At 52.3% G+C, this 27,041-nt stretch overlaps 4 protein-coding genes and 1 long non-coding RNA gene across 13 annotated transcripts; 3 read left to right on the top strand and 2 right to left on the bottom strand.

Annotated features, from left to right (window-relative positions):
- Positions 1 to 266: 266 nt before the first annotated feature.
- Positions 267 to 12,894, top strand: NXF1 (nuclear RNA export factor 1). Its single transcript, XM_069566000.2, has 21 exons — positions 267 to 1,480; positions 5,084 to 5,267; positions 5,480 to 5,639; positions 6,332 to 6,415; positions 6,523 to 6,627; positions 6,751 to 6,831; positions 6,932 to 7,001; positions 7,152 to 7,240; positions 7,365 to 7,472; positions 7,644 to 7,753; positions 9,561 to 9,597; positions 10,097 to 10,165; positions 10,269 to 10,324; positions 10,451 to 10,558; positions 10,672 to 10,730; positions 10,838 to 10,953; positions 11,080 to 11,122; positions 11,710 to 11,782; positions 12,087 to 12,269; positions 12,399 to 12,459; positions 12,571 to 12,894. The coding sequence occupies exons 1-21, from the start codon at positions 1,453 to 1,455 to the stop codon at positions 12,607 to 12,609; spliced, it is 1,863 nt and encodes a 620-aa protein (XP_069422101.2). The 5' UTR covers positions 267 to 1,452; the 3' UTR covers positions 12,610 to 12,894.
- An 87-nt stretch (positions 12,895 to 12,981) lies between these two features.
- On the top strand, positions 12,982 to 14,185 carry TMEM223 (transmembrane protein 223). Its single transcript, XM_069565998.1, has 2 exons — positions 12,982 to 13,371; positions 13,776 to 14,185. The coding sequence occupies exons 1-2, from the start codon at positions 13,056 to 13,058 to the stop codon at positions 14,066 to 14,068; spliced, it is 609 nt and encodes a 202-aa protein (XP_069422099.1). The 5' UTR covers positions 12,982 to 13,055; the 3' UTR covers positions 14,069 to 14,185.
- On the bottom strand, positions 13,686 to 17,219 carry TMEM179B (transmembrane protein 179B). 2 transcript variants are annotated; one of them, XM_069565995.1, is made up of 5 exons: positions 16,293 to 17,219; positions 15,346 to 15,533; positions 15,132 to 15,263; positions 14,881 to 14,959; positions 13,686 to 14,633 (listed from the first exon to the last, which is right to left on the bottom strand). In XM_069565995.1, the coding sequence occupies exons 1-5, from the start codon at positions 16,386 to 16,388 to the stop codon at positions 14,472 to 14,474; spliced, it is 657 nt and encodes a 218-aa protein (XP_069422096.1). In that variant the 5' UTR covers positions 16,389 to 17,219; the 3' UTR covers positions 13,686 to 14,471. The 2 variants fall into 2 exon arrangements, with proteins under 2 accessions (XP_069422096.1, XP_069422098.1); XM_069565997.1 differs by lacking the exon at positions 15,346 to 15,533 and having other exon boundaries at positions 16,261 to 16,388.
- TAF6L (TATA-box binding protein associated factor 6 like) lies at positions 16,447 to 26,609 on the bottom strand. Of its 8 annotated transcripts, none has more exons than XM_069565985.1 (12): positions 26,440 to 26,609; positions 25,661 to 25,717; positions 23,559 to 23,718; positions 23,146 to 23,232; positions 22,327 to 22,477; positions 22,122 to 22,172; positions 21,465 to 21,559; positions 20,104 to 20,178; positions 19,742 to 19,962; positions 19,304 to 19,436; positions 17,401 to 17,529; positions 16,447 to 17,294 (listed from the first exon to the last, which is right to left on the bottom strand). In XM_069565985.1, exons 2-12 carry the CDS (start codon positions 25,666 to 25,668, stop codon positions 16,524 to 16,526), a joined length of 1,881 nt encoding a protein of 626 aa, XP_069422086.1. In that variant the 5' UTR covers positions 25,669 to 25,717; positions 26,440 to 26,609; the 3' UTR covers positions 16,447 to 16,523. The 8 variants fall into 8 exon arrangements, with proteins under 8 accessions (XP_069422086.1, XP_069422084.1, XP_069422085.1 ...); XM_069565983.1 differs by having other exon boundaries at positions 25,661 to 25,720; positions 26,440 to 26,597; XM_069565984.1 differs by lacking the exon at positions 26,440 to 26,609 and adding an exon at positions 26,235 to 26,316.
- LOC138426955 (uncharacterized) lies at positions 25,905 to 26,792 on the top strand. The gene is made up of 2 exons (XR_011251843.1): positions 25,905 to 26,212; positions 26,555 to 26,792. It is a non-coding gene; the product is annotated as an uncharacterized lncRNA (long non-coding RNA).
- Positions 26,793 to 27,041: the final 249 nt, after the last annotated feature.

The following is a 27,041-nucleotide window of genomic DNA, read 5'->3' as shown; positions in this document are numbered from 1 at the left end:
GGACTGATGACCCTGAGGGGCCAGGCTTTGGGCTCTGTATACACAGCTGCTTCCAGCAGGCCTAACCCAGTGCAGCAGTACTTAATTATCATGGAAAATTCCCTTCAAAGCAGGGTATACGATCCCAGAGTGGGTCTCTGATTAGTGGTAACTTCTAGGACCATCTCCAGAAGTATTTGGACCTGTTTCATCTGCATCTTCCAGTCCTACCGTTTTCCTTGGGCTGGATGAAGCAGGAGTTCTGCCTGCTGCCAGGAGTGAAAGGTGAAGAATTTGTTCCCAGCTCCAGCTGAGGCTCTTGGTCCCCTCTTGAAGCCCCTCACCAAATCCAAACCAGTCACAGGAGAATGAAGTAGAGATCTGCCTGGAATACCTACGCTACCCTGGAAGGTCAATATGCTTGTCAGTCCTGACCAGGACCCACAACCACATCATTCTGAGGTCACTGGAGTGCCCCCATTTCACATACCCCAAAGGAAGCTCAAGCTATAGTGACAACAATCACACACTGGGCTGGCTGTAGTACCTTGGGGTTGGGGGCGGTAGTTATCTAGGAGAGCCCTGGCCTTTCTTAGCCCTGGCCTTTTAGTATTTGCTCTCCGTTTGACCTGTGTCCAGGGGGTGCTCTTGCTTGCATCTTAACTTTAGTTGACACACGATGTGGGTTTAAGCACAGCACATCGATGGTGGGTGGGGTGATCTGTGAAGATGATCAAAGCCTGACAAATGCAGTTTTTCTCATTTGACTCCACAACTATTGGGGGGGGGGGTGTTGCATAGATTGGAAATTTATTTCATAATATTTGCTGAGTTCCTGGTACATGCCAGGTATGGTACTGAGCCAGGTGCTGGGGAGAAAAAAAAAAAGCCATGAATTAGTCAACTCCTTGCTCTCTTGGAGCTTACCTTTTAGTTTTCTATTTCATTTTATAGGCAAGGAAAGCAAGGCATAGATCTGTAGAAGGCAAAGGGCTGAGCTGAGACTTAAGCCCAGGCTGGATCCTCCTAGGGGTCTTGAAGCGGTCACTCCAAGGCACTGGTCTCCCATTCCTCAGAAGCCCTTCTTGTGGCCCTCCTTCCCTTTTTCTTTTTGAACCCTGGGGTGCAGTGGCCATCTCTGCTTCAGTGCCAACCTTGGAGGTGCTGCTTACCGGCCGACGATGAAAGCAGAGGGCAGGTGCGAGTACTAATCAGGGGGATCAGTAAACTAATCACTACTGGGCGGAGCGTCGGCCTCAAGCTCCGCCCCGGTGTCTCTGCTGGTCGAATGCGCACGCGCATCTCCCAGCGGCTCCGCCTATGATCGTGGGACGTCGACAGCGCGCGACACGGTCTCCTTATAAACGCGGTGGTAGCCGGCGTAGGAGCACTTCGACCTAGAGCGCCTGGGCATTCGGACGTTTGGCTAAGTGGCGGCCCGCGACGCAGCCCGCCCCTGCTTCTAGCTGTGCCATGGCGGACGAGGGGAAGTCATACAACGGTCAGTGCTGGTCCTTGGGCCGGGGAGAGGGGCGATCTGGAGCCCCGCTGGGCAGCGCCGGCCTAGGCCGCAGCGCCGGGGCGGGAGGCCGCGAGGGGCCGGGTGTCCGCGGGGAACGGCAGTGAGTGGCGCGGGCCCGGGGCGAGGCAGCCCGGGCCCTGGCTGAACTCGAGGGTGAGTGCCCGGCTCGTTGACCCCAGAATCCTGGCGCTGTGAGCACCTGCGGCTCGGAGCGGGTGGCTCGGCGGTGAGGTGACTGGATTCCTTTGAACTTTGTGGGTGGTGGATGCCTGTCAGTTCAGTTTGGCGGCTATAGTAATGTGAGTCAGTACCCTGTTCTTGGGCTGCCGGTGCCCTATTTTCTACCGTGCGTCCAGTCGGTCTTGCCCCCTCCCCCACCGTCCGCAGCTTTAGCTTTAATATTCTAGACCTACACTTTAACTCACTGTTTTAGCCAGAACACTACAATGGGTTTAGATCCAGAGTAGTGGTTGTTGGCCATGCCGATCATATGTGAGTTAAACACTCAGGCCTGATTTTCCATCCCCTTAAGGAGGATAGAAACAGTACCTGTCTCCTGAGTTTGTCTCCATGTGTGTGTGTTTGTATTAAAACGAGATCGTGTGCGTCGAGCGCCTGACATCGGATAAACTTATTGATAAATGTTAACTGCACCTTCTAGTCGTCTATTTTTTCCCTAGGGTCGTTTCATGAGATTCAATGTTTGCAGAGTACTGGGCTTCCCTGGTGGCTCAGAGGGTAAAGTGTCTGCCTGCAATGCAGGAAACCCGGGTTCGATTCCTGGGTCGGGAAGATCCCCTGGAGAAGGAAATAGCAACCCACTCCAGTATTCTTGCCTGGAAAATCCCATGGATGGAGAAGCCTGGTAGGCTATAGTCCATGGGGTCGCAAAGAGTCGGACATGACTGAGCGACTTCACTTCACTTCACTTCATAGGGCTCTTTTTCAGAAGCCATTTCTACACACCACAGTTGAGAGGAACATATTCCTGGAGAACATTCAAGGACCCTTGGTGAAGCACCCTATCTGCCACTAGAACCTGAATTCAGGAGTTGTCTCCTGAGTTAGGAGGCATCTCTGACCAAGGAAACTAAGAGTTCACTCCCTGAACTCCAGAGTTTGAGAATAAAATTTATAAAAGAAACCATTAGATTGATCATACTAGTAGTTGATGTTTGTACTCAGTAGGCAAAAGGAGTATTGATTAAGTTAATGTAATCATTATGATTGGTTTACCTGGATATGAAAGAGGTCACTTGGGGTTAAGCTGATGTGGGTGGGCAGACAGCAGATTTCAGGTGACTTTTCGGAGAATGAGTTGTGTCCAGTTACCCTTGGGTCACTTCAACATTCACTTCAGAGTGGCAGTTTTTTAATATGGTTGATTTACAACATAATATTAGTTTTCAGGTATGACATGAAAGGGAACATAGTGATTCAGTATTATGATAGATTATACCCCATTAAAAGTTATTACAAAATAATGGCTGTCACCCCCCATGCAATAATATATTATTGTTGCCTATCCATTTTATACTTAGTAGTTGCTGCTGCTGCTGCTAAGTCGCTTCAGTCGTGTCCAACTCTATGTGACCCCATAGACGGCAGCCCACCAGGCTCCCCCGTCCCTGGGATTCTCCAGGCAAGAACACTGGAGTGGGTTGCCATTTCCTTCTCCAATGCATGAAAGGGAAAGTGAAATCTCTCAGTCGTGTCCAACCTTCAGCGACCCCATGGACTGCAGCCTTCCAGGCTCCTCCGTCCATGGGATTTTCCAGGCAAGAGTACTGGAGTGGGATGGCATTAGTAGTTGGTATCTCTTAATCCCATAACCTTATCTTGCCCCTCCTGCTTTCCCTCTCCCACTGATAACCAGGAGTTTGTTATCTATATCTGTGAGTCTGTTTCTGTTTTGCTAAGTCTATTCGTTTTAGTTTTTACATATGTGATATCAGACAGTATTTGTCTTTTTCTGACTTACTTTACTAAGTATAATAACCTCCATGTCCATTCATGTTGTTGTAGTGGCAAGATTTCATTCTTTTTTTATGGCTGAGTAGTATTCCGTTGTGTGTGTGTGTATACCACATCTTTATCCATTAGTCCCTTGATGTTCATTTGGATTGCTTCCATATCTTTCCCTCTGTAAACAGTGTTGCTATGAACAATGAGATGCAGGTATCTTTTTTTTTTAATTGACCTGAAAACAAGTGAAGCTCATATGTATTCTTCCCTTTTTCTTAGTTTTGATGCTTTAAAGAAAAATCTTTATATTGGAGTATAGTTGATTTACAGCAAAGTGATTCAGTTATACATGTATCTGTTGTTTTTCAGATTATTTTCTCAGGGAGGTTATTACAGTACTGGGTAGAGTTCCCTGTGCTATATACAGTGGGTCCTTGTTGATTATCTGTTTCAGATAATAGTAGTGTGCAGATGTTAATCCCCACTTCCTCATTTAGGCATGCATCTTTTTAAATTAGTACTTTTTTGCTTTTTTCTGGATATATAATTGGAGTGAATTTGGAGGATCATATGGTAGTTCGAATTTCAGTGTTTTGAGGTGAGAACAAGACTTAAAAGAAGCCTTTCAATTGGTCGTAGTTGTAACTGACATTTGTGCTTTATAGGCAAAAGAAGTATTGTTTACTGAAAGCTGATGTAATCATTGTGATTGACTTTTCAAGATGTGATCAAATTTTGAGTAGGGGTAGTCTTAGAGAGTGAACTTATGGTTACCAGGGAGAGGTGGGTAGGGAAGGGACAGATTGGGAGTTTGGGATGGACGAGTACACACTGCTATATTCACAATGAATAACCAACAAGGACCTACTGTATAGCACAAGGAGTGCTGCTCACTATTCCATTAACAGTCTATTTGGGAAAAGAATTTTAAAAAGAATAGATACATGTATAGGTAAAACTGAATCACTTTGTTGTACACCTGAAACTAACACATCATTAACCAGCTATACTCCAGTGTAAAATAAAAAGTTAAGATTTTTTTGAGTGGGGTTAAGTAGATTTGGGAGGGTGAGAAAAGCAGACCTCAGGTGACTCTCGGGAGTCTGAGTTGTATCCAGTTGCACTTGAGACACTCACTTCCACATTCTGCTTCTCCTTTCTCTAGTTCCAGTTTCTGCTTCACTTTTCTCAAAAGACTTCCCATAGTTTTCCAGTCACTGAGGTTGCCACCCCACCGAGAGGGTTCTTTCCCTGCACAGGCAGAGGAGTTTGCACAGAGGTGGCCTCCATGGTGACTGTGTATCTCCTCTGATGGGGCAGGGTGCTGGATAGTGCGATTGCCAGGCAAGATAGCTGAAGCAGTGGTGTATTCTCCTCTTTTTAAAGTATTCGAATATGTATTTGGCTGCGCCAGGTCTTAGTTGCAGCACACAGGATCTTTTTTTTTTTTAATTGTGGCATGCGAACTCTTAGTCAAGGCATGTGGAATCCAGTTCCCTGACCACAGGTCAGACTCGGGGCCCTCTGCGTTAGGAATGGGGAGTCTTAGCCACTGGACCACCAGTGAAGTCCCTCCAGTGATGTATCTTCTAATTTTTGTTTTGTTTCCAAACCCAGAGCACGATGATCGAGTTAGTTTCCCTCAAAGAAGAAAGAAAGGCCGGGGCCCTTTCCGGTGGAAGTCCGGCGAGGGGAACCGGAGGTCCGGAAGAGGGGGCTCCAGTGTTCGGTCCTCCCGCCTGGAGGACGACGACAGAGACGTGGCAATGAGCGATGTCCAGGATGCTCCCCGAGTACGATAGTAAGTAACCAGTTGGTCTGGTTTGAGTTCAGCGGCCCCCTCATTTATGTGGCCCTCTTACTATGCATGTCATTTCTCTTCCAGCTGGAAGGGAGAGATGCCAGGACCAGCTTACTGGCAGCTGATAGTTGTGGTCCTGATAACAGTGCAGGAAGATCTTTGAGAAGGCATTCCTAACCTTTGTGAATGTTTTATTCTCTCCTTCCCCACAGCACCCCCTATGCTGCACGACCCAACCGTCGGGGTGATAACTGGAATGAGCGGACTCGGATTCATGTTACTCTGCCCCTGCGGAGGGATCGGGGTGCTGCAGAGAGGGGAGGGGCTGGCACCAGCCAGGACGGGTCGTCCAAGAACTGGTTTAAGATTACAGTGAGTGTCTTGAGAGGTCCACGGAGCAGGGGAGCTAGGGGAGCTAGGGGGCTGGGCTCACAGTTAAGGTGTTCACCTCTCACATTACAAAATCAGCTGTTTACTCCACAATCAGGGAACCATTCTTGCTGCTAAGAATCAATATCTTCAAACATCTATGAGCAGCTTCAGAAAAGAAGAGAGGCAGCAGGATGGGAAGGCTATGAAAGGGAAGTGTGATAATTGTGGTTGGTGGGTGGGAGAGCTCCTCCAGATGGGATGAGCTGTGGAGTGGAGGGCCCTTGAGTTATCTGAAGGGCAGGTAGGTTATAAATGTCTTAGAACTTGTAGAATCAAACATTTTCATTCTTTGAGGAATAATAAGTGTAAGTGGACAAAAAGGGGCCTTTAAGGGACAGAAATAAGGCCCAAATAAGGAGTTCATATTTGGCTTGAGTAGAATACTCTTTATTTTTTTGGCCTCACCGTGCAACCTGTGGGGTCTTAGTTCTCCAACCAGGGATTGAATTCCTAGCAGTGGAAGCTCTGAATCCTAACCACTGAAGCACCAGGGAATTCCCAGAAAACTTTTAAGTTGACTGTTTCTCCAGAAAGTCTTTTGGAGCTTGGCAGATGAGCTGAAAGGAGCACTGGAGGGCCTGCTGTCCATGCAGTGACATGTTGTTCCTGTCTCTTCTCTTTCTCTCATCTAGATCCCTTATGGCAGGAAATACGACAAGTCGTGGCTCCTGAATGTGATTCAGAGCAAGTGCAGTGTCCCTTTTACTCCGATTGAGGTAAGAGAAGGCCTGAGTGGCTGACTGCACACCAAGGAGGGGGAGGTACCAGCTGGGCTCGGGGCTCTGAGCTCCAGGTCTGATGCTCTTGTTCCCTCTTCTTGCAGTTTCACTATGAAAACACACGGGCCCAGTTTTTTGTGGAGGACGCCAGTACGGCCTCTGCACTGAAGGCTGTTAACTATAAGATTTTGGATCGGGAGAACCGCAGGGTGTGTATGAAGGGCCTGGTTTGGTTGGGGGTGGGGTCTGGTGCTCAAGGCGTAGACTGGCTCTTGGTCCTGGGGCTCAGGCCTTCCCGGAGTTCACCCTGTCCGTGTGTGTCTCCCCTGCAGATATCTATCATCATCAACTCCTCTTCTCCACCCCATTCTGTGCAGAATGAACTGAAGCCAGAACAAGTAGAGCAGCTAAAGGTGAGGCCAGCACCTGAGTCTTAGCAGTTCCCGCCTCCCCCACCCCTCCCTCCCCACCAGCAACTCCAGTGACCACAGAACCCTCTGTCTTCCTCTGCAGCTGATCATGAGCAAAAGATACGATGGCTCCCAGCAAGCACTTGACCTCAAGGGCCTCCGTTCAGACCCAGGTACAGGTCGGATACAGGTTGATTCTGCCTCACCCATTCTTAGATTGGTGGGGACAGAGGGGGATCTGTCAGCAGGGAAAATCTTGAGGGTGCTGTGGTGGGCACGCTGGCCTGGGCAGGCCCTCTCAGACTTCCCTTTGCTTCCTGCAGATTTAGTGGCCCAGAACATTGACGTTGTCCTGAACCGTAGAAGCTGCATGGCAGCCACCCTGCGAATCATCGAAGAGAACATCCCTGAGGTGAGGCCTTTGTCCCACTAGGTGGGATGAAGCAGGGTCGGGTACATAGGATGGGGTCGGGAGGCAGGTTTGTTTCTCATCCCCTGACCGGTGGTGCTTCCTCTAAATTCTCCTCTCCCCACAGCTATTGTCCTTGAACTTGAGCAACAACAAGCTCTACCGGCTGGATGACTTGTCCAGCATTGTGCAGAAAGCACCCAATCTAAAGATCCTAAATCTCTCTGGAAATGAGGTGAGTTTGAGAGCCCGGCTGTGTTTGGATAGGGTGGACAGAGATGGAGAGAGCTTGCCTCGTGGCAGCAAGAGGCTGGGAGGGCATTTAAGAGATGAGCGTGGGGGTGGGGGGAACCTAGCTGGCTCTCTTTACCAACATGTCTTTCCCGCCTTTCCTCCCTATTTGCAGCTAAAGTCGGAGCGGGAGTTGGACAAGATCAAAGGGCTGAAGCTGGAAGAGCTCTGGCTTGACGGAAACACCCTGTGCGACACCTTCCGAGACCAGTCCACCTACATCAGGTCAGTTATAAGCTTTATCTCCCCTCCTGGGGACCTTCACCCCCTGGGAGGCTGAGCGGATGCACCCGGATCACTGCCCGTCTGCAGGAGATGTGCAGCCCTCAGCTGGAACCACCTGTCCTTGGGGAGGATCGCGTGTTCCTCCGTTGTGTCTGCCCATGACCCCTAGCTTTGCCCCAGGCCTCCTTTCCTTTCTTCTCACCTGACTGCCTGTGTGCTGGCTCTGTGGCCTTTCTCCTTCCTTCCTGAACACAGCCTTCTCTAGACTCTTCCTCCCCTTTTGTTTCAAGAAGAGCATCTCCCTTTCTCTACCATGACCAGGGGTTGTCTTGCATATTACACTCCCATACGTGGAGTTGCTGTGAGCCAAGAGCCTGGTAACCCCTGGGCAGGGAAAGCCCTCCCTTCCTGGGAGTTTCTGCTGATGGGCCTTCCCTCCTCTGTCTGGTGACAGCCCCTCTTGCCCTGTTGCCAAGAGGGGCTCAGTTCTCACAATCACTTTGCCCAAGGCTACTGCCTGGGTTTTCCTGCCCATGCTGAGGTTGAGGCCTCCTGGTGGCTGGTGCCATGCACTCTGTCGCTCTTGCCCAAGGCTGTGAGCTGGGCCCTCCCTGGAGGAGAAACCTGGGTTCCCTAAGACACGTGACCAGAGCCGGGGCCCCGCCAGCAGGCGAGGGAATCCCAAGGCAGGTGCTGGGCGTGGAGGCCACGGGGGCATAGGTTATCCAGGAGACAGAGAACTGACCCTCTCTGGGGGCGCTGCCCCTCCCTCACTCGCACACCTCATATCACCCTGCTTGGCCCCGGAGGATGGCTGGTTAGCCAGAGACGGGTAAGATTCCTCAGGGAAGGAACAACCTAAGACAGGCACAGTCGCAGAGGGGCCATCAGGAGAGAACTCGGGGGCCAACAGTGGTGGGGCACAGACCCTCACCCCCCCAGCTTTGCAGGGGCCTGAGCCCTCACCCCTTCGGAGGGAGATCTCCTGCCCCCATGGCTGCTTTGCTTCCCACGCCCAGCTCAGATCGGGACCCAGGTAGCAGACAGACACCTGGCTAATAGCAGCTGCCCTCTCACCACAGCAAAGATGTTTCTCACTTCCTCCTTGGACCACAGGAGGAGGGAGCCGAAAGAGAGGGCTGTGTCAGGCGCGCCTTCCCCTTGGCTCTCCCCAGTCTTTCTGAATGACTCTCCACCATGCATTGCTCTCGCTTTGTCTTTGCTTTCTCTTTCCTTTTTCTCTTTCCTCGCCTGAATCTCCCCGGTCTCTTCTTTGCCCCCTCCTCTCCTTCCTTTTCTCTCTCCTCTCCCCTCTCTTCCTCCTTGGCCTCTCCTTTCCCTGAGCCTTGCTCGTCTCCCTGCCCCAACATCCTGTGCCATTTCTGTGGTGTGTTCTGGTCTTGGCCATGGCCAGACCTGGCAGAAGTGATGGACACCTGTTGAGGCAGCGGAGCCCTTGGGCTCCCACCCCATTCCCTCCTCCCGGGGCTGCGCAGGTGAGTAGGTGGAAGGTAAGGGGGACGAGGATGGAGGAGAGGTCCTGGCTTAATGCCCGGGCCGGGAGCGCTGCCCTTGCAGTGCTCGGAGTCAGGCAGAGAGTGTCATCCTTCAAGGCAGTCATTTTTGGATGCCCCAGACGAGGTGGGGAGTGGGGTTATTCTTCCTGGAGCTCAGAGGCTGGGGAAGAGTGACAGCACAAGGAGGATGGGATGGGCTGTCCCTCAGGCACGGGTGTTTTTGCTCCTAGAGCAGCCCAGGAGGCACAGTGGCTCTGAAACATTACTCACTTATGTCCCGTTCTTGACAGCGCCGTTCGAGAGCGATTTCCAAAACTACTGCGACTGGTGAGTGCCTCATTTTTTCATTCTCTTCTGAGGAGCACAGTGCCTACCACCCTCAGTCTTGCCTGATGTGCCTTTGTATGATCACTAATTTGGGGAGGTGGAGCCCTTTGATAATCTAGCAAAGATTTCATGTATATATTAACAAAGATTATAATCCTTCTTCCCAGAGAAATGCCTGTAGATGATAGTTGCATCTATCAGGATTCATAGACCCCTTTCCATTTCTTTCTTTCTTGACCTTGGACCCTTTTACTCTTAGTTCTCCCATCTAATTACTCATCCAACCTTTAAAAAAAAAAAAATTATTTGGCTCCGCTGGGTCTTAGTCGCAGCCCACCAACTCTTAGTTACAGCCTGTGGGATCTAGTTCCCTGACCAGGGATTGAACCCAAGCCCCTGCATTGGGAGTGGGGAGCCTTAGCCCTGCACTGCCAGGCAAGTCCCTCAACTAGCCTTCTTTCACTGGTTTACATCGTCGTCTTTGACTTCCTTTCTGCAGGATGGCCATGAGTTACCCCCACCAATTGCGTTTGATGTTGAAGCCCCCACAACGTTACCACCTTGCAAGGTAAGTGGTGGGGTGGCATCTGGGGGGCACAGAGCTAGAACTCACGTTAGGAGGAGAGTCCTGGTACCATGGCCCTGTTTGATTGGAGTCTGTTTGATTCCAGGGAAGCTACTTTGGAACAGAGACCCTGAAGAATCTGGTCCTGCACTTCCTGCAGCAGTAAGTATCTTGGGTGTCCCGAGGTTGGGGAGCGGTGGGCCCAGCACGACTCAGTCTTGAGAGCTGTCAGTCCCTTTGTGGATCCAGCTTGTGGAGCTCAGCCCTCCCCTTTCGTTCCCCCCACAGGTACTATGCGGTTTATGACTCGGGAGACCGGCAGCGGCTCCTGGATGCCTACCATGATGGAGCCTGCTGCTCCCTGAGCATTCCTTTCACCCCCCAGAACCCTGCCCGGTGAGTAGCACATCCCAGAACCTGGCCAGGACCAGAGTTGCTCAGCAGACACTGGCCAGCACATGCAGCATCGCCACTGCTCTGACCACTGCCTCTTCTTCTTATTCCCCCAGAAGTAACTTGGCCGAGTACTTCAAGGATAGCAGGAATGTGAAGAAGCTTAAAGACCCTAGTAAGTGTGTGATGTGAGCCAAACAGGTTGGGAGAAGGGCAAGGGAAGGAGTCTGTCTGGGTTCAGGGTGTAGCAGCTCCTAACCTCAGCTTCTCCTCCTCCCACAGCCCTGCGGTTCCGACTGCTAAAGCACACACGTCTCAACGTGGTGGCCTTCCTCAATGAGTTGCCCAAAACTCAGCATGACATCAATTCCTTCGTGGTAGACATAAGTGCGCAGACAGTAAGCACCTATTTCTCCCTTGACAGAAGCCTGGATTTGGGGAAGGGGCAGGCCTTAAGAGGCAAGGAGGGACTTGGGCTCTGCTGGGAGCCTAGATGGTACCTGATGTTGCTGCTTCTCTTTCAGAGCACATTGCTGTGTTTCTCTGTCAACGGAGTCTTCAAAGAAGGTAAGTATCTTTGGAGTCCTGAGTTTGTGGAGTGGTCCCTGTCCCAGCTAGTCGTTCTGAGCACTCTCAACTTCCAAGCTCCCTTCTCTTGTTCCCTGACCACCACCTCCCTGTCTGCCCCCAAACCTGTCCTCACCTGTCTTTCCTGTCTTGGCTATGGGAACAGCCTGATGATTAGAAGGACACAGACTTTGGAAGCAGACAGTTCTGAGCTTCCATCCCCAACCTTGGTCCTCTGTGTCTGTGAGCAATTTACATGACCTCTGAACCTGACTGTTTGTAAAAGAAAGAGATTCATAATAGACATCTCATTACGTGTTTGGGGAGTAAGTGAAGTGATTTATAAAGTGCCTGACACAGGGCCTGGCCCACAGATACAAATAAATAACTAGTGGGATGAAAGTGTTACTATTGTCCTCTCTAACCTCTGACACTCCTCCCTGCTCTGCTCCTCTGTGCACACATAATCACCCATTTGGCCTGCTTAGGGTTCTCTGTATTAAATCAGACTATGATTTTTGAGAAGCTGTTTGAAAACATAAAACATGAATGACTCTGATGGGTCATCACCATTGTTATCATTGCAGTGGATGGAAAGTCTCGGGACTCCTTGCGAGCCTTTACCCGGACGTTCGTCGCTGTTCCTGCCAGCAATTCAGGGTGAGTGTCTGACTTACCATGTTGGGTCCCAGTCCCAATGCATGGCTGCCACTGTGGAAAAGTGGTTTAACAATAGTCACTTCCTAAGTCTATTGTGAAGGTAAATGAGGGTTGGGGAAGAATGTATAATTCCAGTCTGTTTGGTAGATAATCCCATATGTGGAGTCCATGGGAAAGGGGGTAAATGATGAAGGAACCTTGTGGGTATTGAAAGACTGAGTGTCAAGTGAGAATAGGAATGATGTTGGGAGGATGAGGTTATCTTCTGTCTGTCCAGCTGTCTAAGGTGCTTTTTGTCTCCAAGGTTGTGCATCGTCAACGATGAGCTGTTTGTGCGGAATGCCAGTGCTGATGAGATCCAGAGAGCCTTTGCCATGCCTGCACCCACACCTTCCTCCAGCCCAGTGCCCACCCTCTCCCCAGAGCAGCAGGAAATGCTGCAGGCATTCTCTACCCAGTCTGGCATGAACATTGAGTGGTCCCAGAAGTGAGTACTGAGCATGTGTAGGAAATGGGGAACTGAGGTAGTGCTGGTGGTGAAAAATAAGTGCCCCTAACATTTTTAAAGCCCAAACTTGAAGTTCCAATGGAGGTGCCTGTTCTTCCCCTACTCCAGGTGCCTTCAGGACAACAACTGGGACTACACCAGGTCTGCCCAGGCCTTTACTCACCTCAAGGTAAGATTTGAAAACAGGTGGCAAAGAGAGCACCAGGCCTTCGAGAGGGTCAGGGAGGCTCGGGGCATGGCATGGACCACCTGGCTCTGCTGACCTTTTTGTTTCTTTAAGGCCAAGGGTGAGATCCCAGAAGTGGCATTCATGAAGTGATCCATAGTCGTCGTGCCCCAGAAGACCCCTGTAAATAGCCCCTGGATGTACTGATGTCTCCTCTCCGGCCCGAGGCCGCCCTGTGACTGTGACCGAGGAGGGAGGGCTGTTGGATCCTTCTCCTCACCTGCCTTCTGGAAGCCTCCAGAAGATTGAGCCTCCCTGGTGCCAGGAAGCCAAAGCTTACTTTGTAGAACTGACACTAAAATACCCGAAGGACTTAGGTGCTTTGTGTACTTAACCCCAGGATCCTCCCTACTTTTTAAGATAAAGAATGGTATTGTATTTGGTGTCTAGCATGCTGTTATTTCAGCCTTACCCTTCACAAGCGTGGGCGGGACCGAGGGGTGGGCCGCGCCCGCCTCGCCTGGGGCTGAAGGACTCTGGGGCTGGGGCGGGGCCCGCTGGCAGGAAGTCCCGCCCCGGAAGCGGCTCCGCGCAGCGCCATGGCGGCGCCCGGGCGGCGGTGGTCTGTGCTGCTGTTACGAGCGCTGCAGTCCCTTCCCGCTCGCCGGGCCATGCATGACACGGCTCCACCACGGGATGTGCTGCTCTTCGAGCACGAACGGGGCCGCTTCTTCACCCTCCTCGGGCTGTTCTGCGCTGGCCAGGGGGTCTTCTGGGCTTCCCTGGCCATTGCCTCCTTGGCCCGTCCCCCAACCCCGGTTCGTCCAACAGACGCCGAGTCCCCAGACCATGGCCGCTTGGACCTGCGCTCAACACTCTGGCGCTACGGCCTTGCCGTCGGCTGCGGCGCCATAGGTAAAGTGTGGGCTAGCTCCCCAGCTTGGTCGAAGAGGGTGGGCACAATCCTCTCTGTTCGGGCAGGAAGAGTAAGGGGCTCCCGACCCTCCTGGATAAGCAGGAGTGGGTAGGAGCGCGGTATACTGGAGTTGGAAGTCCCTGAGCGCCAAGCCCTTGTGCAGGTTCAAGCTGCCGTCTCTCTTATTTTGTGACCTTGAGCAAGTTAGTACCCTTACTCTGGAACCTGTTTTAAACTGGGGATGGGTATCTATTAAGGCTGTTGAGAGGAATGACTAATATACGACTGGGGTATAAGAGGAACACAGTAAATGTTACCATCACAATTATTTTTATTCGGGGGGTACTGAAAGTGTTGCTGCTTAGCTTTCCAATGAAAACCCAAATCTTTGCTTTTCCTACAGGTTCCCTGGTACTTGGTGCTGGTCTTCTCTTTTCCTTCCGCTCTGTGCGCTCAGTGATGCTACGGGCTGGAGGGAAGCAAGTGACCCTCACCACTCATGCCCCCTTTGGCTGGGGTGCCCATTTTACGGTTCCCTTAAACCAGGTATCTTGCATGGCGCACCGGGGAGAAGTCCCTGCCATGCTGCCTCTGAAAGTCAAAGGCCGACGCTTCTACTTCCTCTTGGACAAAGCTGGACATTTCCCCAACACGAAACTTTTTGACAACACTGTGGGTGCCTACCGTAGCTTGTGAAGAAGCAGCTAAGGTTCAGAATAAAAACTGAACCTTAGGGATGGGGTGACAACCAGGGTCACACAGGGGGCCCAGAATTCATTAACAGCAAATAAAAGAGCAGTCGTTCCAAGGGCAGCTACCTGCCGTACCCCTTGAATTTTTTGACCCGTATCTGTTTAGCCTTCACTCTGCTCCTATCCACCCTACCTACAGTGCTCTACACCAAGAACTCAGTACTGAGATGAGGAAAGAAAGTAATAGAATACTGGTACAGAAACAGCTGTAGGAGGAGAGGTGTCATCATGGTTCCCTCCTGGAGGGAAAACTAAGGCTCTCCACATAATCAGAGCCATGTCGGGGCAAGAGGATTACAGGCACTTGGGCATGGAGTCTGGCTGCAGAAGTACTGTTTGGTTAGTCTTCAGGAATGGAAAAGGCGTGGCCCAACAAGAGCATCTGTCTCAGAGCTCCACTCTGAGTTCCCCCTCTGCAGAGGCCGGTTTGGGGTGGCTTCAGACTTCCACTGCACAACCTGGAGCACCAAGACCACACACCACAATACCAGATTCACCCAGGAAGAAGTCTGTGGGAGACAGGAACAGGAATTTGAGGACTGGGCCCATCTTGAATCCAGTTCCACCCACATACCACTCAGCTGTTCACTGTCAGGCTGTCAAGCCTTCAGCTCCTCAGCCCCTCACCGGTGGACCCACCGAGCTCAGAGTACACTGGTGAGCCCTCTTAAAACTACAGATGGTATTATATGATTCGTTACACAAATCTGTGTATCCCTCAGTCTCTACCCAGCCTTTCTTATCCCGGGACCTCACTTCAGCATTATGTAGGTTGGAGTAAAACTGCACAGCGGTTCCAGGGGGTTTCCACGGAGATTTCTGGGCATCAGAGCAGCTGTGAGGTCAAAGAGACAGTCGTAAGAAAGGGGAGATACACCCTAAACAGCCTTTCACTCCAGTGCCCTTTTGAGATGAGAACTGACGGGGATATAAAAAGCGGAGTATGGGATACTCTCTGCAGAGGGAAGGTAGACAGCCCCAGCCAGACTCCCTCCCTTTCCCATTACCTAGTCATGTTCAGGGAGATGATGGATTTGCACAGGGAACTGGTGCCAAATCGAAGGATACAGGCACACACCAAGACCAGGAAGATGGCTATAGCTGAGGTGGCCAGTGCAAAGCGGAGCCCGATTGGGCCTCTAGGAGGAAGGAGAGAATAGCCTTGTGGTTCAAGTGGGACACCTCCCACCTCAAGCCCTGACCCTCAGAGCCGGCAGTCACCTGTGGGAGCCCTCGATGCAGCTGGTGTAGACCCAGAAGAGCAGGAGCAGGAGGCAGTAGAGGGCCAGCAGGCCCGAGGCCCCCGCCACGAAGGAACAGAGGGATGGGGCCGCGGGTTTGGACAAGACCAGAGAGGAGCCGTTCAGGGCGGCCACGCCATACAGAGGACAGCTGCCCCTGAAGGAGCCCTGTGGAGAGAAGCTGTTGAGTCCTAGATTTCAGGCTAGTACCTCTGAGTGCAAATTCATGGCAGGTGTTGGGGACAATCCAGACCAGGGCCACCTGTAAGGAGTTTTTTGTGTATTACTGTCAGTTCCTGTTTCTGGGCCAGTAGATGAGTGGGTCTGGTGGGGAAATCAAATCGGCAGTGGTTATAAAATACAATGAGCGTCAGAGCTGCCTCACAAGTTCTGGTCTCCTCCTCTCGTACGGAAATTCTATGTTTTCTAATCTATAAAATAGGTGTAATAGTGCCTACTTACAGGGGTCAAACGAGCCTCTTTATTAACATGATTGCCTGGCTGGGGTTGATTTGCCATATGACACTGCGTTGCAACCATTTGGTAGTTTGCTCATTTCTACTACACTATGCTTTCTTTGAGTGGCTCAACACAATAGTGTCTGATTTAAAGGGGCCTGGTCCAACTTGTTTTACAGCCAGGGTGAGGTTATGCAGCAGGAATTATCCGGCCGGGCTCTATCTGCTGTTAGACACTCCCAAGGACTCGTTCCTTTTGCGAGGTAATAATCTGTGGGCAGATATATCCATAGAGCGTCATTACCGCCGATGCACCTCCGCCGGCGACCGGCCTCACCTGGCCGACTAGCTCCGAGGAGCTGCGCGCCAGAACTCAGCCGGGCCGGACAGCAGCGGCCTCTCCGGTTCAGGGTGTGCCTGCCACCCGCTTACCCAACCTGACGGCCGGCCCCGTACCGCCACGGCACACCTGGGTCCGGGTCAGCGCCGCGGCCGCCACGGCTCCGCATATGAAGGCGGTAGCGAAGAACGCGAGTTCGACGCGCTGCAACCAGGGCAGCGCCATGACTTCCCCGACACCAGGAAGCGCCGCCGAACGAGCCAACTGACCAAGACCCGCCTTATCCGGCGCGACCCACGAGCGCGGAAACGTCACTTCCGGGCGCGGGATTTATTTACAGAGGCGAAGGCGCGAGCCGCATCAAAGGGGCAGGTACAGCGAGTAGTCCGAGAGCGCCCAGCGGCGGGCCGGGCGGCCGGTGCGGCCGATCATAGGCAGCTTCTGCACGTAACGGGACGCCGGGCTGGGCCCGTACGGCGCGGGGAAGGCAGTCTGGAAGAGGCGCCCGCGGCATCGTCTCCCTGCTTGCCGCCCAGCGATGATGAAACGGAAGTAAGGGGCACCGCGCAGGGCGAAACGGCTCTTCTGGAACACGTCGCGGGTGCCGGTGCCTGGGCCCTGCTGCCGGGGTGCTCCCCGCGCCCGGTGCACGCGGGGAAGCGGCCTGCTCTCAGAGGCGGCGGGCGCAGAGGCTGACGGGGGGCCACCGCCCCGGGGGCTTTCGTCGCCCTGCGGGCTGACCATGGCGTTGGCTGTCAGCTGCGGCATCTTCCGCACTGAGTCCGGGGCGGTGGCCGGCTCCTTCTTGTCCCCGGGCGGCCGCGGGGCCGTGGGCGCGGGTTGACCCGTGCCAAAGCGAGTGGCCAAGCTGTCACCGAAGAAGGCGTAGAGCTCCCGGTAGATGTCCGCCAGGGTCACCGAAGGGGAAGGATCCTCTGGCCCCACGCCTCCAAGAGCCATTGGGAGACCAGACCCAAAGCCTGGCTCTGCACTGCCCCCGGAGGGAGACTCCTGCAGGAGAAGGCTGTCCCAGGGCAGGTCGTCAGAGCGCCGGCACCCCCTGCTGCCTGGCCCACCCTTGTTAGGCTCTGCTGCCTGGGCCTTCATCTTCAGCAGTCGCTCTACGGCCACCTGTAAGAGCAGAGGGACTAGGATACAAGGAACCTGGGCCTAGTGTTCTAAAGTGAGCCAGCTGAGCTGATGCAGGAAGGAGAGGATGGCAAGGTCTGGCACTCACCAGAATGGCTCCATAGACTTTGTGCCCATCTGCTTTAACCTGGGCATTCGATACTGAGTAATCATCAAGCACGGCCTGCAGATTTGTCCAGTAAGTGGACAGGTGTGGGTACAGGACTCTCTCTACTGCCTGGGATGGGAGAGAAGAATGCAGTGAGTGCCTCTTGCTCATTGCTTGCCAAGTACCATTTCCTCTGAAAGATCTACTTTTATCTCTGGTTCTTGACAGGGCTGAATCCTAAATTCCCTGCTTGGCATATTCAGCCAGCATTTATTTGGAACCTCCTGAATGCCCAAGCCTTAATTAAGCAATGGGAATAAAGATCAGGTACAAAGACAGACAAACAATATAAAGTGACCCCACGATCACTGACATATGTACTGAGGGCTGAAGGGTATAAGTAATGCCCCTTGCTAACGAGAAATTTAGCTGCCAACTGCTACATTCCAAGTACCGTCCTGGCTTACATGTAAACTGGAACTCAATTCAGACCACTTGCACAAAAACAAACAACAGCTCAGAGATCTGGACTCTGATTATGTAATTTTAAATCCTGTGATTAATTTGGGGGAAAGCAATTAAGACTTCAAGTTCCTAGAAAAATATAATATTGGCTCAAGAAATATGAAAACTGAAATAATTCTGTAACTATTAGATCAAAATACAACCACAAAACAGCATGCCAGAATTTACAAAGCCAGCCTACAGACATTTAAGGAACAGAGTGTCTCAATAAAACATAATTAAAAATGTATAAAAAATACTCCCTTCTCCACCTTATTCTATAAAACCAGTATAACCCTGATACTAAAACCATATGAGAAGAGTACATGATTGATTTCATTCATAAATACAGATAAATCATTTAAATCTAACTATATAAAAAATATATTCCAATAAAAGTTTTGCATTTTTTTTAAGACTATACCATTACTAAAGTGAGTTTATCCTAGAAATGTAAAGATAGTTTACTATTAGAAAATCTGTATGGGGAATTCCTGGTGGTCCAGTGGTTAGGACTCAGCACTTTCACTGGTAGGGCAGGGGTTCAATCCCCTGGTTGGGAATTAAGATCCCACAAGCTGTGTGACACAGCCAAAAACAAAGAAAATCTATATATACAATTAACAACATTAACAGATAAAACAGGAAACCTTAGAATCAATTTAAAAGATACAGAAAATGCATTTGATAAAATTAACATAAATAATTAAGAACTCCCCTAACCTGAGAAAGGTATTTACAAACACATAAAGTAAACGTCAGCCTAAACAGGACAGGTTATTGTTAGTACTTTTTTTTAATTGGAAATGAGACAAGGATGCCCAATATCAACATATTTAAAATGATATTAGTGGTCCTAGCAATAAAATAAAAAATTACTAGGTTTGAGAATTCTCTGGCAGTCCAGTGGTTAGGACCCTACACTTTCACAGTCAAGGGCTCAGGTTCCAACCCTGATTGGGGAACTTAGATCCCACAAGCCATGTGGGATGGCCAAAAGAGGAAAAGGTATTAAAAAAAATAAGGCATTAGGTTTAAAAAAGACAAAGATATCATTATTTGCACATGGTATGATTTACCTTAAAAGCCCAAAATAACCTACAGTTAAAAATGATAGTTTAATGAAGTAGCTGAATCAATACACAAATCAGTTGTGTTTCTATACACCAATAAGAAACACCATGCAAAGACATTACAACAGTATGACAGCATAGCAAGAATCTAGGAGTAAACAAGTTATTTTGAGGTTCTCTTCAGGGAAAATTACAAAAGGATCCTGAAAGACAGTGCAAAACCTAAAAAATGGAGAAAGAGGACACGTTCATGGACAAGAAAGATTATTTTTCTAACTATAAACGGGAAGCTCTTATGGCTCTGTGAGAAAAGCCAGGGTCCTCACCTTCCAGCCAAGAGCATGCAGCCCCACCACAGCCCCGTAGTGAGAGCAGAGAGGCCTCACAGGATCCGCCAAGACTTTCTGCAGGGAGAGCAGGATCTGCTGATAAAGGCCATTTACAAGGTCCCCATAAGTCCTGTGGGAGCAACATTCAGTCAGGGGAACAAGGCAGAGCACAGAGGAAGCAGCATGTGTACGGCACACCGGGTAAGTGAGCGAGGCAGCTGGGCCCAGGCCTGAGGGCAGGTAGATCAAACCCCTGGCGTCTCTGCCACCCGTTTACAAAACCCCAAGCACAACAACTTGGAAGATCAGAGGGAAGACACTCTCAACCTCTCAACCTGTGGCCTTAAAGCCAGAAGTCTCACCCCACCTCCCACCCCAAGCCACTCAGCTCTGCCACAGTCCCACCCTTGATCAGCACTAGGCCCAGGTGGCTACCAGAAGATGTGGCTCAGTAGGAGGGCAGCGCCATCCCGAAGCGTCCAGTGGTCATTCAGCGGGTTGATGGAGGCAGCCAGTGGCTCCAGGACACAGTAGAGGACACTGCCCACCAGGGAGCGGACATAGGGCACCAGGCAGAGGTGTGGGTTCCGAACCAGGCTCCGTGCCACTTGCAAGAGCCGGTGCAGCTGCTCCAGGTCATGGCTTACAGATTTCACCTGTTGGGAGAAGAAGGGTGCTTAGGGGGACATGAAGGTGCAAGAGAGCCTGCTGGTCTGGTGGCACCTGCCGGGAGCCCTACAGCCTGCGGCATCATCGCCCCTCCACAGATGCACCCCTGCTGCAGCCTGGTCACTTACCCCGCTGACCACGTAAACAAAGTATGGCAGGAGTGCTGCAATCTTGGAGTTGGTCTGCAGGTCGTGGAGAGCAATCTGAAACAGAAGGGGCCACGCTGCCCTGGTCCACCCACCCCAAGTATAAACTGATACCTCTTTAAAGAAAAACTTGGCACCTATGTATTAACATTTTAAATGTTCATACTTTGACTCAGCAATGCCACTTCTACAAATTTAAGCCACTATAAACAAAACCCACTCACCCACATATCCACACATAACACTGTCTATAATATAAAAAGCTGAATATAACCTAAGCCTGGCGTCCATACAGTCCATGGACGACGCCACGCAGTCCATGGGGTCGCAAAGAGTCGGACACGACTGAGTGACTGAACCAAACTGTATATAACCTAAATGTCCAACATATTTTCAACTGAATAAAGCAGTTATTCTAAAACCAGATGTTTAGTTTAATACCACTTCAACTGACAGCAGACTATGATAGTTTATATATAGAAAACAAATGTGAGTGGTGGGTCTACAGAATTTCTACTTTGCATGTTTTACAGTACTTCTATAATAAACACATGCTGGTATTACTTTTATAGGCAGAAAAAAATAGAGTCAATGAGTAAGACTGTCTTAGCCTGAACCTCCACCACCTGTGCCCTCCCAGCGCCTCTGGCACTGTGAAAGCAGAGAACAGCTTGAGAGGAAGGAGCCCAGCTCCCAGGCACAGGCCCAGCCACATGCACTGTGTCTGGGGATGAGTAGCAAATTTCCTAAGGCAGGAGAGTGCAGTAACAACAGTCCTAACTCTGCAAGGGAAATAACAGCAGCACCCAGACGCGGAAGATGTAAACCCCTCAAACAGAGGGGCCACGTGGTCAAGACCACCAAACCAGCCCTCCTCTGCCTCTGGCGGAAGAGGCCTGGCACAGGCAGTGTCCAGAGGGGCCCTGTGGAGCCCTAGAGGGCTGGTATGATGTCTGGCTGGCACCCTCACCAGGCTCCCTCTACTTCCTCTCGAGGCCAGACAGATGAAAGGCACAAGGTGGATGCCCCGCATGGCTCCAGGTCAACAGACACCCCAAAGAAAGGGCTCTGGATTAAGGTGTGGGGGGAATGACCACCTGTATCGTCCCCACCCTCCACAGGACCCTGCAGAGCTGCCCATTCCCTAAGGAACAGGGTTCCTACTGGGGCAGGGAGGGGAGCAGTGCTGGAGAAGGGCCAGCCGCAGAGCACCACGCCCCCCACCAAGAGCAGCTTCCACCCAGATCAGCCAGCCTGCAGAGAACAGGAAGCAGGCCTCTGAAGGAATTCCATGGGGGATTGACGGTTGGCCTTGAAGCTTCAATTCAGGCCCGCTTGCTCACTTTCATCAGCTGTGGATCATCCCCCAGCACAGCCCGAGTCACTTGCTGGTAGTACTTGAGGAGGTCATCGGTCAGTGAAGACACAGCACTAGGCACTGTGAGAGGGTGGGCAGAAGGCAGTCAGCGTGAGGCCAGCCCTCTCCCAGCCTCCCTGCCTGCTCCCCGCCCCCCACAACCCCCGTCGCCGTAGGAGCCTGTTCAGACAGGAGGCCTCCCGGAACACAGAGCCACCAACCTCTCTTGAGCAGCCTGTTCACCCTGGCCTTGCAAGCTCTCCACAGCCCAGCTCTGCATGCTGCCTCCCACCTGAGTTCTGCCCAGCAGACTCCTGCTTAGTCCCCAAGGTCCAAGTTCCTAAGCCTCAGGCTCTGTAAGCTCCATTCAGCAGACCCTGGAAGTGTGACACCTCAGGGACCCCAGTAAGCTGCTCAGACTTCTGCACTAACATTCAACACGGCGTCATGATTGGTTACAGGCCTGGGATCCCATCTCCAACTTTGAGGCCTCTGGGCAGGGATCAGTGCCCACTCAGGGCTGGCACCAGGCAGGCACCAGAAAATACTTGTCAGATGAGGCCTCAGAGGGGTAGCAGCACCACCCTCAGTCCTAAGGGAGGAAAGTCCAAGCAGAGGGCCCATTCCCCGTACTACCCATTACCTGATCCTTGAGGGGCCAGGTTCCCTTTGCCGTCCAGGTAGGAGACATGAACTAGAACCAGAGCAGAGAGGTGGGTCAGCCCAGGATTTTGCCCCTGTAACACCACCCACCATTCTGCATTTTGCCCCACCTACCCACCAGCCCATCACCATTCCTCCAACAGCCCAGCTCCTGTCCCCGCCCTGTAGAGGACCCCAGCGGTCACCTCTCAGGGCTGTCTCAGCACAGCCTTTGGGGATGTTGGTAGCCAGGGCCAGCTCCACCAGGTTCACCTCTCGGTCCTCGGGGAAGTAGAGCTCACCCTCCCTGGCGGGGCGCAGGGGCAGCGCCTCCTGAGATCCATAACCGCACACGGCCTGAGTGAAGAGAGGACTGGGGAGCAGGCTGAATCTGGGGAGGTAAGTGGGGTGCTACCAGCCAGGGCCCAGAGCCTATGTTTGCGGGGAGTCCAGAGGCCCTGAGCAGAGGGGGATGCCTGGGACTCCAGGCCCTTCACTGGGAACTTGGCTGCAGCACCAGTGCTCACTAAGTCAAGGAGTAGAACGTGGTCCCTCCTCACGGAGCTGCAGGGACCCTGAACCCCACCCTCAGGCTGCTGAGCCTCCCCACAGAGACCAGCTCTGAACACGCTCCTCTCTTCTAAACGTGATCTTCTTCCCCGGACCCCCCGCCAGGGAACGACCATGCAGGATGTTCTGACGCCCACGCCCATGCTCAGGCTGCTCCCTCACCCAGAATGGCCTTTTCTTCTTGCAACTGAGTCTAATCCCGGCCTCCTTTGCAGGTTCAGCTCAAGTGCCAGCTCTTCCAAGAAGCCTTCCCTAGCCTCCGGGCCTCCGTGGCCACCTCTGCTTCTCTGAACGCCTGGCCCTGGGGGACTGGGCGTGACACCTGTGCTGCGGTGGCTGTGACCTTCCCTTGTGTGTGCGTTGGGCCCTCATGTCTCACGGTGTGGCCGACCCTGAGTCGGGCGCGTAGGCAGGCTCGTGCCAGCTGAGCCCTCTGCAGCCTGTGCCCCACTCACCTCCACACTGCTCCATCGGAGCGCCCTGTTGAAATCCTCGACAGTCAGCTTCCGCCGTTTGGTGTGTTTCATGAATTGAGAGCTATTCTGCGAGGGGAGGAACAGAGTCAGGGACAGGGAGTGGGGCGTGGCAAACAACTCCCAACGTCACATGCCCTCTCTGTGACTCAGTTTTTCACACGGGGGATGTGACGATGAACCTGCCTGGCCTGCCCAGCAGGGCTGTGGTGAGGAGCACAGGCTCAGCAGGCGCCTGGTTCACTGGAAGCCCAGCTGCCCAGGAGGCGGCCCTGGAGAGGACGGGACTGCCTCCGCTGTATTCAGAGCACGAACGAGGGGCCTGAGAGATACTAGCTGAATAAACCCCTGGGGGAGAGGGCAGTCCCAGGGAAGGACAAGGAGGGGGAGTGTACCTGGGTGGCCTCTCTGAGTCGGTAGCACACGTCCTCTGCGAGCAGGGCCGCCACCTCATCGCTCAGCTCCAGGCCTGTGCTCTCCGCCATGAGCCGGACGGACTCCCGAGGGATCTCCACGAACCTCCGCTCTTCTCGCTCCGACATGGCCCCAATGGAGCTGGGGGTGGGAAGGGAGGTGGGAAAGGGCAGCCCTGTCTCCCTCTGAGCCCGGGAGCCTGACTGAAGGCCCTCCAAACCAATCTTGTTGCTCTTGTTCCAGATTCAAGAGCTGTTCAAGAGCTGTTCCTGCTCTTGAACCAGCAGCTTCATCCGAGTGTCCGGGCTCAGAGCAAGAAACAGACTTGAGCTGGGTCAGAGGGCAGACGGCAGTGACAGCAAACAGCAGTGATATCTGACAAGGTGCCTGGCCTTGGGATGCACAGAACTGAGTCCCAGCCCTGCTCCACCACTTTTAATGTGAACCAGGCTGAGACTTTCCTCAGTCTGAGGTCTGGTAAAATAGTGGCAATAACCCCTGCCCTCCCTAACACACAGGGTTGCTATGAGGATGAGATGAGATGATGTAGGAGAAACTCAAGGGCCAGAACACTACACAAATGGAAGATATTACAATCGTTAATTACAAACAAAAACTTGTCTTCCTCTGGATCTGTGCAACAGCCACCAGTACTAAACACTGATGAAAAGACTACTTTTACCCTGACAGTTCCTTGCTCAGAAGTCTTCAATAGTTTTCCAGGACTCATAAAAGGAAAATCCCAACTCCCTGGCTCAACATACTGGGATTGGTCCTGAATCCGCAGAGCTCATCAAGCTGATCCATCCTCCCAGGAAGGCCACCTCGTGGCTTCCAGCCTGCCTTGTACCTCACCGCTGGTGCTCAGGCTGGCCCGCCTTCCTCCTGTTCCAAGCCCCCAGGCCCTCCTCTTTCCTAAGGCAGATCCAGTCTGTCCTTTGAGGTCTTCCTGCCCCTATTCCATCTGGGACTGTCAGGCTTTCAGCAGTTGGGCTTTTTGCCCATGTCTGGTCTTCCCCAATGTGGCTGAGAGGCTTCGAGCAGGAACCTGCTCTTCTGTTCACAGGATATGGCAGAATAAGAACCCACGAAAAAGAGCAGCTGGTGACTGACTCCAAAAACACACGCCACTTAGAAGGTTGGCCCACACGGGCCACAGTGAGACAATACCACAGCAGTGAGGTCCTCGCTTCAGTGACCCGCCCAGGTTCTGCCCCAGCACTCCTCTCTGACAAGGCCCAGTGGGTCACCAGTGACCTCCAGGTCCCTAAATCCAGCGGGTACCCTACCTGGCCTCCCTGCAGCATTTCTCCCAATGGCTCCTCATTGCCTTTAGAATAAAAAACAAACCTGCGCCATGGCTCCAAGGCCCCGCATGCGGGCCTACATCCCCAAACATCACTTTCCACTCTTGCTTATGTTCTGCATTCCTGTAGCCTCTGTTTCCTCAAAAACACCTTATTTCAGGATGTCCACACACTGTTTCCTGGACTTAGAACACTCTCCTCTACCCCAGCCCCTTTGTCCAGTGAACTCTGAGGCCTTCCTTCAGATCTCAGTCTCAAATGTCACTTGCTGGGGGCTTCCCCGGCAAGTCAGTGGTAAAAAATCCACCTGCCAATGCAGGAGACATGGGCTCGATCCCTGGTCCGGGCAGACTCTACATGCTGCAGAGCAACTCAGCCTGTGCACCGCAGCTACAGAGCCCAAGATCTAGGGCTCACAAGCCGCAGCCACCTAAGCCCGTGTGCCCTACAGCTGTGCCCTGGTGCAAGAGAAGCCATGGTAATGAGATGCCCGTGCATCACAACTGGAGAGTAGCCCCTGCTTGCCACAACCAAAGAAAAACCCATGCAGCAAGGAAGACCCAGCACACTCAAACAAATAAATGAATTATTTTAAAGTTTAAAAAAAAGTCACTTTCCCAGAGACGTCTTTTCAGACCCTCACCATGTGCCATGACTTTTTTTTCCAAAGCCGTTACCAGTTTGTAATTATATGCCTGTGTAACTTTTTGATTAACATCTACCTCCCCAGTAGAGTGTAAGCTCCATGCTGGCAAGGATCATGCCTTTTTGCTCACCTTTGCATCCCCAGCGTCAGGCACGGTGTCTGCACATAACACACCCTCAGTAAACACCTGCTGAAAAGATGAGCACACAATCGCTATTTTTCTCAGTATATACTATGCCTGAAGCTTTGAGCTAAGTGTTTTATATGGCTTGCACCTCATTTTGTCTGGATTAACAATGAGAGAGGTATTAAGTAAACATTATGTCTGTTTCACAATCAGAGCTGAGTGGTTAAATGTTAAATGATTTTCCCAAGATCATCTGGCCAGCACTACCTAGGTAAGGGAGCAAGAACTCAACTCTCATTGTAATCATGAGGAGCGGAGGACTGTTTGGGGAACAAGGCCTGGATTCCCAGTCCAGGGACTCGGCGTTGGAGACCCGCCAATGGCTGTTAACCTTCTTTCTCCACCTGTAAAGTAGGAGCAGCAAGTCCTGCCCGCGGAAGGCGCCAAGGAAGTTTCCCTATTACGTGCCCACATTACACCCCACAAAGTCCGACTCTGACCAAGGTCTCCAGTTACTCAACCTCCTCTCCACATCCTCAGCCACTAGCCACACCGGTAAGGAGGCGTGGGAACTGACCTCTGCCGGCCTCCGTGAAGCGCATCCTCCCACCCGGCCGCGCTTCATCCCAGCTCGAGAGGTGGGGGGGGCAGGGAGGAGGAGGTCAGAGGTTACCGAACTGGGGTCACGTGGTCGGCGAAGGGGGCGGGCCCCCAACGGAGCGGGCGCCCAGGCCGGTTAGCGCGCAACCTGCAGCGGGACGGCTCTGTGAGGGCTTGCTCACCTGATGGCTCAGGGACGGCGAAGGCGGTTACCGAGACGGCGGTGGCGGTGACTGCGGCGGCGGTAGCGGCGGCAATGACCCCTACTCACCCTGCTCGTACTAATTCCCTCTCTAGGCTATCAGGCCCCGCCCTCCACGAACACAGCCAATCGGCGAGCGCCTTCAGGAGTTCCTGCCCACAAAGAAGCGTCCCACTACCCGATTGGCCACCGTGATGGCGCTGTAGACGGCTCGGTCGCGTCAGAGGTCACATGATGTGGAAGACTCGCGCCTCTTAAAGCAACAGCTCTTCGGCGTTTTGTTGGGTGTGTAACGGCTCGATCTACGTTTTAATAAACATGTTCTCGAGGAAACCATCCCCATTCCTTTGTCTACTCCTGAGTTTCAGAGCACTTGCATTTACGCGAGTGTATTGACGCTTTAGACTGGCGTCTGCCTTAGTTTTGCTGCCTGCTTGGTGGGGCTCAACTTAAAACTCTCCAACATCCCCTGCCACTTCCCCTTCCCCAAGGTTGAACCTGAATCTCAGTAGGCATTCTCTGCTGGCAGAAGGGTCTTCTGACTGGGCCAAACACACCCCGTGCCAGCTGCAGACTCCAGGG

This window comes from Ovis canadensis, chromosome 21 (assembly GCF_042477335.2).
Source record: "Ovis canadensis isolate MfBH-ARS-UI-01 breed Bighorn chromosome 21, ARS-UI_OviCan_v2, whole genome shotgun sequence".
Classification (NCBI taxonomy): domain Eukaryota; kingdom Metazoa; phylum Chordata; class Mammalia; order Artiodactyla; family Bovidae; genus Ovis; species Ovis canadensis.
This window is presented reverse-complemented; position numbering and strand designations above follow the sequence as displayed.

What these genes read in the sequence shown, in the direction of transcription:
- NXF1 (XM_069566000.2), top strand. Translation starts at nt 1,453, where the DNA reads ATGGCGGACGAGGGGAAGTCATACAACG. An exon ending in TCGAAGAGAACATCCCTGAG is followed by an intron (nt 7,241 to 7,364) that starts GTGAGGCCTTTG and finishes CTCTCCCCACAG; the next exon opens with CTATTGTCCTTGAACTTGAG. An exon ending in TAGACATAAGTGCGCAGACA is followed by an intron (nt 10,954 to 11,079) that starts GTAAGCACCTAT and finishes CTTCTCTTTCAG; the next exon opens with AGCACATTGCTGTGTTTCTC.
- TMEM223 (XM_069565998.1), top strand. Translation starts at nt 13,056, where the DNA reads ATGGCGGCGCCCGGGCGGCGGTGGTCTGTGCTGCTGTTACGAGCGCTG. An exon ending in CGTCGGCTGCGGCGCCATAG is followed by an intron (nt 13,372 to 13,775) that starts GTAAAGTGTGGG and finishes CTTTTCCTACAG; the next exon opens with GTTCCCTGGTACTTGGTGCT.
- TMEM179B (XM_069565995.1), bottom strand. Translation starts at nt 16,388, where the DNA reads ATGGCGCTGCCCTGGTTGCAGCGCGTCGAACTCGCGTTCTTCGCTACC. An exon ending in TGCATCGAGGGCTCCCACAG is followed by an intron (nt 15,264 to 15,345) that starts GTGACTGCCGGC and finishes CCTTCCTCCTAG; the next exon opens with AGGCCCAATCGGGCTCCGCT. An exon ending in ATCTCCCTGAACATGACTAG is followed by an intron (nt 14,960 to 15,131) that starts GTAATGGGAAAG and finishes TTGACCTCACAG; the next exon opens with CTGCTCTGATGCCCAGAAAT.
- TAF6L (XM_069565985.1), bottom strand. An exon ending in ATGATCCACAGCTGATGAAA is followed by an intron (nt 20,179 to 21,464) that starts GTGAGCAAGCGG and finishes CTTCTGTTTCAG; the next exon opens with ATTGCTCTCCACGACCTGCA. An exon ending in AAGTCTATGGAGCCATTCTG is followed by an intron (nt 17,295 to 17,400) that starts GTGAGTGCCAGA and finishes CTGCTCTTACAG; the next exon opens with GTGGCCGTAGAGCGACTGCT.